Below are 15,473 nucleotides of genomic sequence, written 5' to 3'. Positions count from 1 at the left end.
CTCATGACAAGCCAATCACAGAGCAGTAGCGCTAAAGGACCTTCCAGGTCCTTCCAGTTTTCTGTGCTCCGCGGACCCTGACTCGTGTATAAGCCGAGGAGAGCATGAAAAATGTGCTGAAACAGTCGGCTTATACTCGAGTCTATACGGTATGTTTTCTGCACATCTTTGGTCACAGGCTGGTTTCACACGCGGTGTAATTGTAGCAGATTGATGTACAAAGTACATTACAGAAAAACTTTGTACCAATTTGCTGCACATTTGCTCTATATCTGGCGTATTGAGACCATGTTTGTGCACATTTTTTCTTTGTGGATTGCAGAACGTTGAAGATTTAATATAAGTTTGTCCCTGCAGGTGTATATTCTAGTTACTTGCTGACCCATTCATTGTAATGCCATTTTTCATCCTGCTGGGGTCACTGTTGTTATGCAATGCAATGTGTAGTCTAGCGCTGTGCTCTTGTTGCAGTTCACATTAGGAGATATCACAGATCCCCCGGTCTATGGTTATATATCATTTTGAATAACATCAGATACAGATGGAGGAAAGTCAACGCAATGTCAAAAATTGTTAGAAATAAACTTTTAACCAGCAATTTCCCCGGGTTCAAGCAGTTTGCTTAGCGACTGACCATATCTATGTCAATAACTTGCTTTTGCCCTGTGTCTCTCTGAATAACTGATGAGGGGTTTTCTTATTAATATTTTTTTTTAGGGCAATTCAGAAGATGGAGATCAAGATGACGACGACTCTGACTCCAAATCTCCTGGAAAAGGTCGCAAGAAGATCCGCAAAATCATCAAAGATGACAAATTGAGAACAGAAACTCAAAATGCATTGAAAATGGAGGAAGAGAGGAGGAAGAGAATCGCAGAGAGAGAGCGGGAGCGGGAAAAATTGAGGGAGGTGAGTGTAGAATTTGCAAAAATAGGCACATCGTTGTTTAAACCTAACTTAGGCCCGGTTCACATCTGCGTTCGGGGAGTCCACTTGGAGACCCCTGAATGGAAACCTATACGCATTAAAAAAGCGGTTACATGAGGAAACCCGGGGACCCCCATAGACTATAATGGGGTCCGCGTGGTTTCCGTACAAAACATGCGGAGAGAAAAGTGCTGCTTGCAGGAAACCGAGCGGAGACCGCACAGACCCCATTATAGTCTATGGCAGGGGTGGGCAATTAATCTTCCCATGGGGCCACATGAGAAATTGTAATGGTTCTAGAGGGCCATGCGCGCCGTGGCAAATTTTGCTCCACCCACTTCTCCGCTGACTCCGCCCATTCTCAATCATTTTTCCCATGTGCCCCACAAAGTAAAATCCTCCTACAGTCACCCGTATAATGTCCCACATTATTAAGTCCCTCTCCTGGTGCCCCAGTATAAACCAGCAGAAACTAGAGGGGACATTAAACTGGGGCAGCTGGAGGGGGACATTAAACTGGGGGCAACTAGAGAAAAACATTTCCCCCTCCAGCTACCCCCCGTGGTTTAATATCCTCCTCCAGCTGCCCCAGTTTAATGTCACCCTCCAGCTGCCCCCCAGTTTAATGTGCCCCCTCCATGTGCATTCAGTGTAACTGCCCCCCTACATCTGCCCCTAGTTCCCCCCTCTTGCTCACACATGCTGTCTCTCTTCTTTATCATCCAGAAGCCTCCATTGCCGGCAGCTTGCAGCAAGCACACAGGCCCGTGTGGCTCCGCCCACTAACGAGTCATAGCCTATCCTGGTGATAGGCTGTGATGTCATCATTACAGGTCCTTGAACAAACTTCCACTAGCTATGCAAGCCGGATAGACGCAGTCAGAGGGCCGGATGTGGCCCGCGGGCCATGCATTGCATGAGTTTCCAACATTGGACTGCTTTTGGTGGGCACAAGAAGCTACCCTACTAAGGATTGTTCTTGGTTTTTTAGGTTATTCTAGTGGAAGACGCTTCACCAGTAAAATGTCCAATTACCACAAAACTTGTATTGGACGAAAACGAGGAAACAAAAGAACCTCTGGTTCAGGTCCACAGGAACTTGGTCACAAAGTTGAAACCCCATCAAGTGGATGGTAAGATTGCAGAAAGTGCTGCTGAATATTATGAAGGCAAATATGGAGTGTAATATCTGTGAGATTCCACAATACATGGAGAGATATCGTGCGGATCTGGCTTAACCATGAGCCCGAGGAGTTGTCGGAGTACTCGCCTACTTCAGTGTGATATTGCTTTGTTGAACGTCGCTTACTAAATTGATCATTTTTATTTTTTATCAATTCACAAAAATGTCAATTTGTGGTTTTTAGCACGTTCAGATTTGGGCCTTGCCTATTCCAAGCAAACCATTCCAGCAGAAGTGAAGGTATTAATACGTATTCATTCCTCCTTCCAGGCGTTCAGTTCATGTGGGATTGTTGCTGTGAATCTGTGAAGAAAACAAAGAAGGAGAAGGGCTCGGGGTGTATTTTGGCTCACTGTATGGGTCTTGGAAAGACATTACAGGTAAGTTTCTCACTTTCTACAATGTTACACATGACACATGGCTTTCGTTCTTCTTGACCGGTTTTGTTCCCTTCCATTTTCAAAAGTTGGAAATGGAAGGTGTTCACTATTGTCAATGTCACATGACGTGTCCTGGATGCCGATCCCTGTAGATCTTGTAATCTACTCTGAATATGCGCCCACATTTATGACTCTGGCTCAGGCTGGATGACAAATCTGTTGCATCTTTAGACACATTTTTTTCTTCTAATATATACCACATGGTATTAGCTGCTTACTTTGCTTCTTAGCGCACTATGGTACGCTTTTGTCTGCAGAAGTGCAAAAATTGTACAAAACACATAAATAATATGGCATTATGAGGCATATACGCCATCTTATGTGTGCAAAATGAGCTAGAACCCTGATGCATTTACCGTATATACTCAAGTATAAGCTGACCCCTAATTCTACCACGAAAAACTGGGAAAACCTAGATACCAAGGGGGGATAAAACCATTAAAAAAAAACAATGTAACTTACCTATCCCCGACTCCGCTGCACTCTCCGCCGCTGTCGGCCATCTTCAATGACGTTCGGGACGTCGCAACGCATATGGACGCAGGTCCCAGTCATTTGATGTAAGGGATGTCATGCAAGTTAGGCCCGAAGCCTGCCTGGAGAGGTCAATAGCACTGTTTTTTAAGTTCCTTATCCCTCCTGGGCCTCCGATCATTATGCTCAGGGGGTCAAAAAAGACCCCCCCAAGTATAATAGTGCTTGTGGGGCCCGTGACATCACTTACTGATCCCGGCCCCTGGCAGGATCGGTAAGTAAAGTAAGTAGGGCCCATTACTAACGACCTATTAAAAAAAAAAAAATTAAAAAAAACGCAGTGGTAGCTAATGTCCTGGACCCTGTGGCATCTGATACCCCGGTAGTTACGCCCTTGAGTTGGACCCTGACTCGAATATAAGCCGAGGTGAGCTTTTTCAGCATAAACACTGTGCTGAAAAAGTCGGCTTATACTCGAGTATATACGGTAGCTTAGTAAATGTCCCCCTGTATTTTAAGAGCACGGCAGGGATTGGTATGGGGGGAGGGGTGCAATTCTCTAGTGATCCAATTTGGTACAGAGTACTGGTCTGATGGTGACTCTAGTTACGTTTAGTTTCTCCAAGTGTATCATTCAGTGTGCGATTAGTCTATACACAGATTCTGCCCGTCTCCTTTAGTTTTATGTTGTGTATTTTAGAAATATCAATAACCCATTGTCAGATGATTGCTTGTGCCCTGAGAACCCGAGACAGACCAAATGAAGCCATATTTGATCTACGAGTGCATTATCCTTACACGTGTCTTATAGCGGTCACCGTTACACTGGAGCACTCTAGGTTGCGGTGTCTGCTCCGTTAGCTGTTTTTGAGCCGAACACTTGGAAGCCATATGCTGCTGGCTACACTCCGTCTGCTCTCGGGTTTGTCCAATCTGTCTATTTATTTTAGTGTAGGAGCCAGTGTTTTGATGTGAAGCCTTTGTGGTAATTGTTTCTCCCCCACGGGTGTATTTACAGACAATGCTAGTCATAACAATTAGATTAGCCTTAGGGGAATGGTTGACTCTTTACTCCAGATATATACTCACCATTTATCAAGTGCATTTAATTATTTTACATACACATTAAGCCAAAAGTGTGTAAAACGAATCTGTTTGAGCGTTTGTCTGACTGTCCTTTATGTGGACCTGCCGTCAAGGCTCCGACTCTGGTGATCCGATCAGAACGGGTTGGAACCCCCTATAGAAATGAATCAAGCACAGAAGGTAGTTTTGGGGGGTTTTTTTGGCTGCAGATCACTCCTTGGGATATGTTCACACAGCAGCAGTATTGCAGATAATAAGTAGGAGCCTACTGTGTCAATGTACCTTAACACATTCACATAATATGCTTTCTGATTATTGCTATAGTTTACTAGTGTGAATTTGGGGAAAGGACTACAGTGACGACGTGTGATGTATATACTGTAGCTCTTGCTACTTGTGTACTGCTCGTGATAGCCATGACTAGGGACCAATGAAGCTCCGGCACATAGTGGCAATGCCCGTCAGGTCCTCAGCAACCACTTGTGATCATTTGGGTGTAAAGGGGCTGTAAGGGTAAATTCAGCCTCAGGTTCCGATCCAAAAACCGGGTAGCCGCGACTGAAAGCCGGTATACTGCATCCAGCCGTGCACTCTGCTCCGGATTAGTCTCAATGAATGGGCCTAGTCGGGAGGAGGGAGTGTCTTCAGGCAGAGTCACGAGGCGACTCGGCCTGAAGAATGAACACCTCGCTTCTTTTTTCCAGGAGCCCGGAAAAAACTCCTGAGCGGCTCCCATTGATTTCAATGGGAGCAGTCTTTTTGGTTCAGGGTTTTGAAGCGGATTCGGCCTCAAAATTCTGACCAAAAAACTCAGTGTGAACTTAGCCTAATAATTTGTCTCATTAACCTGATGCCTAATTGGGTGAGGATAAAAAAAAAATAATAATAATTGTCGCCATCCACTACACACCTGGACTTTGGTTATGTTGCATCTTGATCTTCAGTTTACTTCTTGATCAGTAGAATGGGTCTGCAGGAGTCCGCTGGAATAGTCTACACGGTAATGGCGTAGCGCTCTGAAATGCCAGTTTTGGGTTCAGGTTTGGTAAATAATCACTTCCTAAGTCTTGTTTTTCTGTTTTTCTCCAGGTGGTATCATTCCTCCACACCGTTCTTCTGAGTGACAAGTTGGATTTTACCACCGCGTTGGTGGTTTGTCCTTTAAATACAGTTTTGAATTGGACCAATGAGTTTGAAAAATGGCAGGATGGCCTAAACGATGATGAGGCTTTAGAGGTTTGTATATTGTATTAAACGTTACCGGAGTTTTCATCAAAATCTGAAATATCTTCAGGGTCTTCCATGTCTGTATAAACCCTCATCTATGGCATCCTCTCAGCTTTACTACTGTGAATAGCCGCATTATTGCCACAGCACATTTTACATTTGTTTTCAGAGGCACAGGGTGTGGACAGTACAGATCGGTCTACCCCTCTCCCATCCCTTATTACTACAACTGGTTTCTTTAGGCCTAGTTCAAACGGGGTTGCGCGTGAACACATTCCGTCACTGCTTTCGCCTCCGGATTAGGCCCAAATGAATGGGCCTTGTCCGGAGGGTGGTGTCGCGAGGCGGATGCCACGGCTGAGTTGGGCGCGGAATCCACCCGAAGAAAGGGCAGCTCGCTTCTTTTTTTCCGTGAGCAGTCCGTTCCCGGAAATGACGAGCTCCCATTGTAGGATTTTGACGTGGACTCCGCATCAAAATCCTGACCATTTTGCCCCTGTGAACTAGCCCTTACATGTAATTCGCCAAGAAATAATGGTAAAATAACAAACAAGCCCCATAGTATAGAAGACCCAGAAACTGCAAATCCAGGTTATGATGCAGCTAAAAGATCCTTGACACAGAGTAACTAAATTTGAGCAGGAAAGTTGCTTACTGCCGATATTGACTATCCGATCATCAATTACGCAAGCAGCTAGTCACAAGTATATAGAAGTATATAGACCTCTCTCCTCATCCACTCATTGTGTTCCTTTCTTGAGCCTGCTGGTTACTAAAGACAGCACTTCCCTAGTAACAGGAAGCGAACAGTATATTAGTCATTTTCATCTGCTTAGTTAACTGTTTAAGTTTTTATCAATTTTGACCCGCCAAGACACGCGGGAAGACACCAGCCAATGAGTTCCTGCGAAGTATCATCAGGATTCATCCAAATCCTGACCCAAATTGCTGAAAAATAATTCCCTATTAAAACCTGATCTCAGTCTTTACGTACTCAAAAGCCAATAGGCGAGAAAGGGAATGGAAGGGAAGTGCAAAGTGAATGGAGACAGAGAGGAGAGACTGGGATTAACAAAGCCGAAAAGTTTTACCTGCTGTATAGGAGGAGAATAACCGCCCTCCGTAGGAGTTTAGCATTCATCAGAGCCCCTTCATTGACATGCGAAGGCAGAGTCTAAGAGAGAGCCAAGCTGTAAAATGTAACGACAACCATTACACAATGTAACACCGCCCGTAACAATCTGACAGTATGAAGATGTCTCTGTTATAAGACCTGATGTACAAATAAGATTATGGAACGGAACATTTCTCGCCTTTACTAATCTGTTTTATTCTTGCAACAAGATGTTCTCCTGGGGCATTGACCCCGCGCCCTGTTAGAGGTTAGGATTTAATTTGTCTGGCCTCCGCACCTATAGTTATGATGAAGTGACTCTATATTCCAGGTTTTGTGTTCTTATTCTGACCTATCAGGGCCTTGTATTGCCTGCGTCTGGACATGGCGTTAATCGTATCTTTGTTCTCTATCAGGTCTGTGAACTCGCCACTGTCAAGCGCCCCCAAGAGCGAGGGTTCCTGCTTCAGAGATGGCACGACCAAGGAGGAATTCTCATCATTGGATACGAAATGTATAGAAATCTCACGCAAGGCCGAAATGTCAAGAGCAAAAAGCTGAAGGAGGTGTACCAGAAGACCCTGGTCGATCCTGGTAATATTTTTTTTAGTTTACTAAGCCCCATGTATTCTGATATTGTATCCTGTATATGGGATTAGATTTATCCTGTGGATCCCTCACTGCCGGTAAAGGATTAGAAAGCTTTTCTGGTAGTGACTTGTCCTGAGGCCCACGTATGGTGCGTAGTTGCTGGAAGTGTTATTGCAGCTCCGACCCTTTAACTTGAATGGGACTGAGTTGCAGAATGGCCACATGACCAATAAATGCGACATCCGCAGTCCTTGCTGCCAGGGTTGCGGACCATTTTTCCTCGAAAGTGAGTATTTGACCTTCTTATGCGCTGTGTAAGTTTTTCTTTTGGGTCTCAGCATTGCACAGCACCATAAAACAGACATACCGCGTTGCTATCGTCCAGTAGTTCCTGGCCGCACTAGACGGGGCTGCGTTGCAGCTGTGCTGTTGTTTGGATCCTGTGGCGGTGAGTCAGGGCTGGCAGAGAACCTTACTGCCAGTAAAATGCAGCCATGGCTTACTGCTGGGACGTTAAATAGGAAAACATTCACTGCTGGGAACCATTTTCATTCCAAAAAAAAAAAAGTAAAGGGACTTTCTTAATTGTTTGCCTCTAACCTATTATATCCATTTACATATCCTGGTCCTGACACGCATCATAAATTCATAAAGGTTTGACGTTTCACCGTTCTATGCAACAATCTAATGCACAATGTGATAGAGGTTTTCCATATTTGGTGTTTTCACGTCATTCTTTAAAGGGATCCTATCATTAAAACACAATTTTTTGTGACTAACCCCGTAGGAATAGCCTTACGAAAGGCTATTCTTCTCCTACCTTTAGATGTCTTCTCTGCGCCGCGGTTTTCTTCAGTATGCAAATGAGTTTTCTCGCAGAACTGGGGACGTCCCCAATGCTACGAGAGAACTCTCCAGTGCCGCTCCATCTTCTTCAGGAACGGCCTCTTCTTCCGGCGCTGGCTTCAAATTTCTAGGCCTCGGGCAGCCGACTGCGCATCCCTGCCGGCCACAAGAAAATGGCCGCTTACAATACTGTGTAAGCGGCCATTTTTTTGTGGCTGCGGTGACCTCCTGACTCCAGAAACACCGAAATGCAATGTCATCAGGAAAGCAGAAATGAGCCTGGGGTGGTCACATGACCGACTCTGCGATCTGGATAACAAAATGTGTCAAAAATTGCAATTTGTGGGACCACACGGTGGCTCAGTGGTTAGCACTGCAGTCTTGCAGCACTGGGTCCTGGTGTTCAAATCCCACCAAGGGCATAAAACCATCTGCAAGGAGTTTGTATGTTCTCCCCGTGTTTGCATGGATTTCCATCCTATATTCCAAAAAAGACATACTGATAGGGAAAAATGTACATTGTGAGCTCTATGTGGGGCTCACAATCTACATTTAAAAAAAAAAAAAAAAAAATGGCCGATGATGTGGAGCCGCCATTAAGGGTCGCTTATTAAGAAACGGCTTAAGACGAAGAGGCCGCTCAATCCTGTGTAAACTTCGCCATTCCCGTTCCTTTTTAGACCTGGTTTGTGATTTTTGTTATTCTTCCAATCTGCCCTTACATCCGGGTCTGATCTAGTTCAGCGCACTTTCACTAACAGTTTTGTCATCGTACATGTTGGCATAAGAAATACACGGCCGAAACTGAAAAAATAAACTGTTCTCGGGAGTCGTCTGTGCGGGGCCGAGCGCCATGTCTTGCGTTCAGTCATTCGATGCCTTGTGTAAACTGTGTCCGTGGGCACGGAGTAAAGTGGAGGAGCAGTGCGGTCATATGTTTTGTGTTTATTGTTCTTCTGGATTCTGTAAATGGTGTAATCTGCCCTTTTAAGTGGCCATTTTCATCCCCCTCCCCCTCTGATTTTCCAGTAAGTGAGTTATCTGTAAGGTGCATGTTACGGGCTCGTACTCCTTACACGGTGTCAGTGCCATGTGTGTGTATTCGCGCTCCTCATTACCATGCACAGCTTCGTCTCCGACATCCCATGGCTGGTTTGCGTTAGCAGCGTTTAATTCACCAACCTGAGATTTCACGGCATCGCCTCCTTTGATTTCCAGCTAATACCTCGTGCGTTACTTTTGCTTACTTTGGTCTCAAATAAGCCCGAAGGCTTTGGCTTTTATGCTTGAGAAATCCATACTTCCTATTATCAGTGGTCACTCCGCACAGTGCAAAGTATCTTTCCTTTTACTACTTTGCACATCATAAAACAGGGAAATGCTTCCCTTCCCCGGAACACTTTGCTTTTTTGGTCCCGTGTGAAAGGTATAAAAAACACAGCTTGATCCTTCTTAATGACCGTGTCCCAGTCTTGGAGACCTACATCTACACACTTGGCTATCAGTAGGTGGTTATTGATCTGGCTTTAAAGCCTGACTCTACGGAAAGCCAGAAAATTCAGGTGCAACTGAGGAGATGGCGACCAACGCCCTAATGCCCTAGTCACAGGGGTCCAGGAAGTTTGGTGGCGAGGTAAGCTGTTTTCTGTCCAAAGTATTGAGCTGTCCCAGAACAATGATGTCTATTCAGATACGTGTCGTGGCCTCCTGCAACAAGTTCAGACTTTTGGAAAGAAAAAAAAATCTGAATTTTATTGTAGATTTGCAATGGTATTTTGCATTAGATAGACTAGAACCATACTAAGACGTTGTGGCAGCGGAAAATGAAGAGGAATTTAAAATGCAACAAAGTCACAAAATTGTGGCAAAATTTACAACTTTTTATCATGCATACACTTGAAAGTCTGTGAAAAATTACCCCCAATCAATCAAAAAATAATTTTCGGAGATTGTGTGAGCCTAAGGCAGGGCATAGCCTGTGTGATTAGTTCCTCCATAACGTTCACTGGGGTCATTTGAAATTTCGAGAATGCATAGAAGGAGCCTTTCTATTCACTCTGCATCATTCACATTGCTGGATGTGAAGGTCCAAGACTCAAGTGTTGTACAAGGAGCGGATGGAGGTCGGACCTTGGACAATCTGTCTTTGATTGGGTTACTTTATAACCTTAACATTTCCTGCATACTCCTTTTAACCATGTCCCTCCTGGAAGGTTTTAGATCCAATTCTAAGAAGTGATTACCGAATCCTGCGGATGGCGCTGCCCTCTACTATAAGAGGTGGTGCTGCCAAATGATCCAGACTGTATTCACAATGATGAATCGGAAATGAACAATTAATTTTGTTTACAAGACCTGACTACTGAAGAAGAATACAAGATATTATTTAGTCCTACTCCGACCTTAGCAATTTTCCGTGCCTTGTCCATGGTATTCAAAAATGGCATCCCGATTGTCTCTCGTCGTGACTGTCTTATCTCCCTTTGTCTCTGCCTTCTTATATTGCTGCCCATTTCTAATCATTGTCTTCCTTTTGTTCAGGCCCAGACTTTGTAGTATGTGACGAAGGCCATATCCTTAAAAATGAAGCGTCTGCCGTCTCTAAGGCTATGAATTCCATAAGGACAAAGCGGAGGATCATCTTGACCGGAACCCCGCTTCAGAATAATCTGGTGGAATGTAAGTCCTTTCTTTCATCTTGTCTGGGTAAATATCTGTATAATCTGATCCTACAGGTAAACTTGTTTCAATATGATATATGAAAACAAGGGAATGGGGTTTGCAAAGTGTCCGCCCGTGAGCGTCTTCTGCCTCTCCACGGCGAAACCTTTTTTTTTTTTTTAACCGGACACAAAGTTGGACATGCAGGACTTTGTATCCAGTTAAAAAAATCAAAAACACAGAGACCAGAAGACGCTCAGGGGCGGACACTAAAGCTGCAACCTCTACAATAAACCCCGCCGTGACCGCACACATTTATAGAGAGGAGAAGTCCATCACTTGTATTAACCGTTTATTTCATTTCAGATCACTGCATGGTCAACTTCATCAAGGAGAACTTGCTCGGCTCCATCAAGGAATTCCGGAACCGTTTCATTAATCCTATACAGAACGGGCAGTGCGCGGACTCCACCATGGTGGATGTGAGGGTCATGAAGAAACGTGCTCATATTCTCTATGAGATGTTGGCTGGTTGTGTACAGGTGAGTGATTTATATACATGAAGATCTAGGGTCAGCGGTTCAGGCCAAGTATTTATTACATTCTGAATATTAACCTGCATTTATCTATTCCAGCGAAGAGACTACACCGCTCTGACCAAGTTTCTACCACCAAAATACGAGTATGTGTTGTCAGTTCGGATGACTCCAATACAGTGCAAACTCTATCGTTATTATTTGGACAATATAGCAGGTAGGTAGTTTTATTTTATTAAAAAAAAAAAACTAAAATGACAGATACAAAAAAAATGCTTTAAAGGGATCCTATCATCAGATCCCCTTTTTTCCTGACTAACAAGTAGGAATAGCCTTAAGAGAGGTTATTCTTCTCCTACCTTTAGATGTCTTCTCCGGGTTGCCGTTCGGTAGAAATCCGGGTTTTCATCGGTATGCAAATGAGTTCTCTTGCAGCACTGGGGGCGGGCACAATGCTGCGAGAGAACTCTCCAGCGACGCCTCCATCTTCTTCTGGAGCGCCCTCTCCTGCGTCTTCTTCTGTCTTGGGTTTCAATCTTCCAGGCATTGGGCCAAGCCGACTGCGCATGCCCAGGCCACAAGAAAATGGCCGCTTACACAGTAAGCTGGTGACAGCAGCCATTTTCTTGTGGCCGCTTACACAGTAAGCTGGTTTAAGCGGCCATTTTCTTGTGGTCCAGGCATGAAGATTGAAAGTCAGGATGGAAGATAAAACAGGAAGAGAGTATTCCTGAAGAAGATGGGGGCGGCGCTGGAGAGTTCTCTCGCAGCATTGGGGACGCCCCCAGTGCTGTGAGAGAACTCATTTGCTTAACGAAGAATACCCAGATTTCTACCAAACGGCGGCGCGGAGAAGACATCTAAAGGTAGGAGAAGAATAGACTTTCTTAAGGCTATTCCTACGTGTTAGGGAGAATAAAAGGGAATCCAATGATAAGATCCCTTTAAAGCTGGATAGGCTATCAATAATTGTGTAAGGCTGTAGTACTGATCATACTATAGCACAGTAGGTGTCAATCGTTGCTGTAGTTTTTATAAATGCAAAGGCTGAATGCCATAACGCCTGGTTGTACATGCCTGTGCCTCTCCATTCATTTGGATGTGGACCGCTGCACATGGCTGAATGCTTACTCTGCAATTTCCAGTGGTCTCTATCAAATGAATGGAGAGGTGCAAGCGTGTACAACTAGGTGTCCTGGTCTGAACTGGATTTCAGAACACCCTGCTTATCCAGATTGATGGGGCACCCACTGATCATCAAGTTACCCCCTATCCTTTAGATAGGGATTAGCATGTTCTAACTGGAATATCCCTTTAAATCCATTCTGAATATAGGAACGCTGGCCGCCTTGTTCTCAGTACACGATGAGCTTGCAAAGTCAGCAGGGCTCCTTTTATGATTTATTATTTTGTAATATCCATCGTGACAGTCGTCCCTCTAAGTGAACGAAATTGCAGACGAATTGATCTTTCTCTGGCGCTGTGATTGTTCTGTTATGATCGGTTTCCTCTCTGTGTCCTCTGAAGATTTTTACCAACATTACTCCAAAAACAGAAGGATGTCATAAGTCTAATTACACTTTGTACCAGTGCATGATGGGCAGCAGATGTGAGATCCGGGTACAGAAAGTCGACCATTGTCTTAATTGTTTTGTGCAGTTAAGGCCTCAGATAACTTGCCAACTCCTTTTTTTTTTTGTCTGAATTTTTGGACAGACTATTATCATTAGGGTGGATTTGCTGGTAATAAGATACCGATTCGGGAATATTAATAAATCATGTGCATTAGTAATGCCGCTGTACCCCGAGGGAACAATGGAAGTAATCTCATAAACGCTGAAGCCGCTGACAATGGGATCCTATAATTCGGGTTTAATATTTTTTATTTTCTCGTTCCCTTGCTTTTCACAAACCGTTCATCATTGTCACTCGGTCTGACGGACTGAACTGTCCTTACCAGATTCCTATCAGGAAATATCTTGTTCTCCTCTCATCTTATTTTCTGTACAAATGACTTTTTGAAGTTTTTATCCCTTATTTTTTTCAATTAGGATTATCCTGAATTGACTGTGTTTATTGTCAGTAGAATAGACAATAGTGCAATATCCGTGAGGGGATAAAAGTGTGACGGCTGCTGAAGTAGTTGTGGTGTACATACATTTATTGATATACAATACTAGATAATGAACTGCTTAGAAATCCTATACAAACCTGTAGCCATAAGGAATATACGGGCAAACCAAATGTATCAGCACTCTGCAAGCACCAAATATCTACTGTATAGGAAGATACATGAAAGCAAGGTTCTTGGTTTTTTTACACTTTGATCAAACTGTCATTGTAAGCCCATCTGCCCCAATTGGTGTCTCCCACCGCATTTCGGTCCTGCTACTCCCAGGGACGCATGCGACTGTTGAGCTCAATCAAGGGCCTAAGGCAGGGGTTAGGGGTTATGGCTCGTGAGCCGGATGTGGCTCTTTTGGTGGCTGCATCTGTCTTGCACGCCGCAGGTCCCACAAGCACTATTGGGACCCTCGAGTATAATGATCGGAGGCCAAGGAGAGGTAAGGGAACATTAAAAACTGTGTTACTTCCCTCTCCAGGCAGGCTTCGGGCCTACTTAAGTGACGTCCCCGATGTCACATGACCGGGGCCTGTGTTTACAACGGATACCACAGGACAGTAACTGATTCTATGTTCAATAGATACAACTGCCACCCAGTGCACCCTATTCCCATAGAATGGGTTTTATTGTCTCTATTTTTGCTTTAACTTCCCGTTAGATATGAGGAACCTGCACAGTCTCAATCACAAATGTGAACAGAGTCTTGAATGGAATCTGTCTCCAGAATGCAACGTATCACCCCAGCCCCACAGATAGATTAGGGTTACCCGAATAAAACTGTGCTTTACCCGTGGGAATTGGCGCCACCGTTAAGATATCACCATTTTTGTCAGTATCTTTGAACTCTTTGGAGCAACACAATGCTCTTATTGCTCCTGACCCCTCGTCCACATCTGCATTTGGGAATCCGCTCGGGGAGTCTGCATAGGGAACAGACTACCGAACGCATTGGCAAGCGGTGTGCAGTAAAAGCGCACGGACCCCATAGACTATAATGTGGGTCCATGTGCTTGCCGCGCGATCACAATCTATATTTAGGCTTTTCTGTCTTCCCTTGGTATCTTCCACGACCATTGTATCATACAGCCAGGGAATGGCAGCACGTTGCTTTGTCCGTCTCGGTAATTGACAGCTCGGTGTACTCTATATTTCTCTGCACATAAAGCATGTGGTTTTCTTTTTTGCGGTTTTAGATAACACACTCTCTTTTCAATTTACCTTTTCCATGCTCAGGACCCCATTTCTGTATTGAAAATCTTAAGTGTGAAATGAAAACATATGCCGAGATCTTGTAAAACCTTACCCTAGCCTCTCCTATAACCCTTTTACCTTGACAGGTGGCGGTGGTGGTGTCGGTGGCGAGGGAGGAGGCGGCGCGAGAGGCAAATCTGGAACCAAGCTTTTCCAGGACTTTCAAGTTTTAAGTAGGATCTGGACTCACCCTTGGTGCTTGCAGCTGGACTATATTAGTAAAGAAAATAAGGTACGGCAGATATCAGACTACATATTTGTGTCTCTGTTAAACGTTCCCCCCCCCCTCCCAATAAACGATGCCAAATAGTGGGTAGAATTTCGGGTGAAATAATGGAAATTTTTTTTTTTTTTTCGAATAGGCAGCGCTATAGATCGGACTGCTGCTCTTTCATCTGTGATCATATTCCTTTATATTTCGAGATATATGCCCATTATTAAAGCTTTGTTTGAGATGATGTAAGCCAGACTTTTTCCAAGTGACTAAACAGATGTGCTCGAGTTTAACACGACACTGCCGGCCGGCCGCTGCCGCTCGGAGATCCATCGCGGTGACGTCATCCATTATATTTTGCAGGGTTACTTTGATGAAGACAGCATGGAGGAGTTTATCGCGTCCGACTCCGACGAATCCTCGATGTCGCTGAGTTCTGAAGAAGAAGCCGCAGCGTAAGCACTGTTCCTACTGGCGCTGAAGGGGTTACAGGGGGGGGGGGGGCATTCTGCCCCGATGGGTACAACAATATTACGAAGGCAATCAAAACCCGGCCTGTACGGCGGAGCGGTCTACCTACAGGAATAATAATTTGGTGTTTATCATCTTCTGCCAGAAAATCACTTAACAATAACGTCATGTGAAAGATCACCGGGAATTAGTCAAACAATCAAAGATAAATGCCAACTGATTTTTCCCCGTGTCCTGCCATGTTGTGCCAAAATGTGAATTACATTATGAATCAGCCGCTGACACAGTTTTATAGAAGGTATATTTATGCTGCGTGCAGGCGGCGAG

At 44.5% G+C, this 15,473-nt stretch overlaps 1 protein-coding gene across 1 annotated transcript in view; it reads left to right on the top strand.

The window, feature by feature from the left end:
* Positions 1–15,473, top strand: part of ATRX (ATRX chromatin remodeler) — a 76,730-nt gene that overhangs the window by 39,763 nt on the left and 21,494 nt on the right. The window contains exons 16-25 of the mRNA XM_075260244.1: positions 718–909; positions 1,919–2,060; positions 2,381–2,490; positions 5,200–5,346; positions 6,868–7,045; positions 10,430–10,567; positions 10,916–11,091; positions 11,185–11,302; positions 14,548–14,693; positions 15,039–15,130. Of these exons, the coding sequence (XP_075116345.1) occupies positions 718–909; positions 1,919–2,060; positions 2,381–2,490; positions 5,200–5,346; positions 6,868–7,045; positions 10,430–10,567; positions 10,916–11,091; positions 11,185–11,302; positions 14,548–14,693; positions 15,039–15,130 (1,439 nt within the window). The remainder of the gene's footprint in view (positions 1–717; positions 910–1,918; positions 2,061–2,380; positions 2,491–5,199; positions 5,347–6,867; positions 7,046–10,429; positions 10,568–10,915; positions 11,092–11,184; positions 11,303–14,547; positions 14,694–15,038; positions 15,131–15,473) is intronic.

This window comes from Leptodactylus fuscus, chromosome 11 (assembly GCF_031893055.1).
Source record: "Leptodactylus fuscus isolate aLepFus1 chromosome 11, aLepFus1.hap2, whole genome shotgun sequence".
Taxonomy (NCBI): Eukaryota; Metazoa; Chordata; class Amphibia; order Anura; family Leptodactylidae; genus Leptodactylus; species Leptodactylus fuscus.
This window is presented reverse-complemented; position numbering and strand designations above follow the sequence as displayed.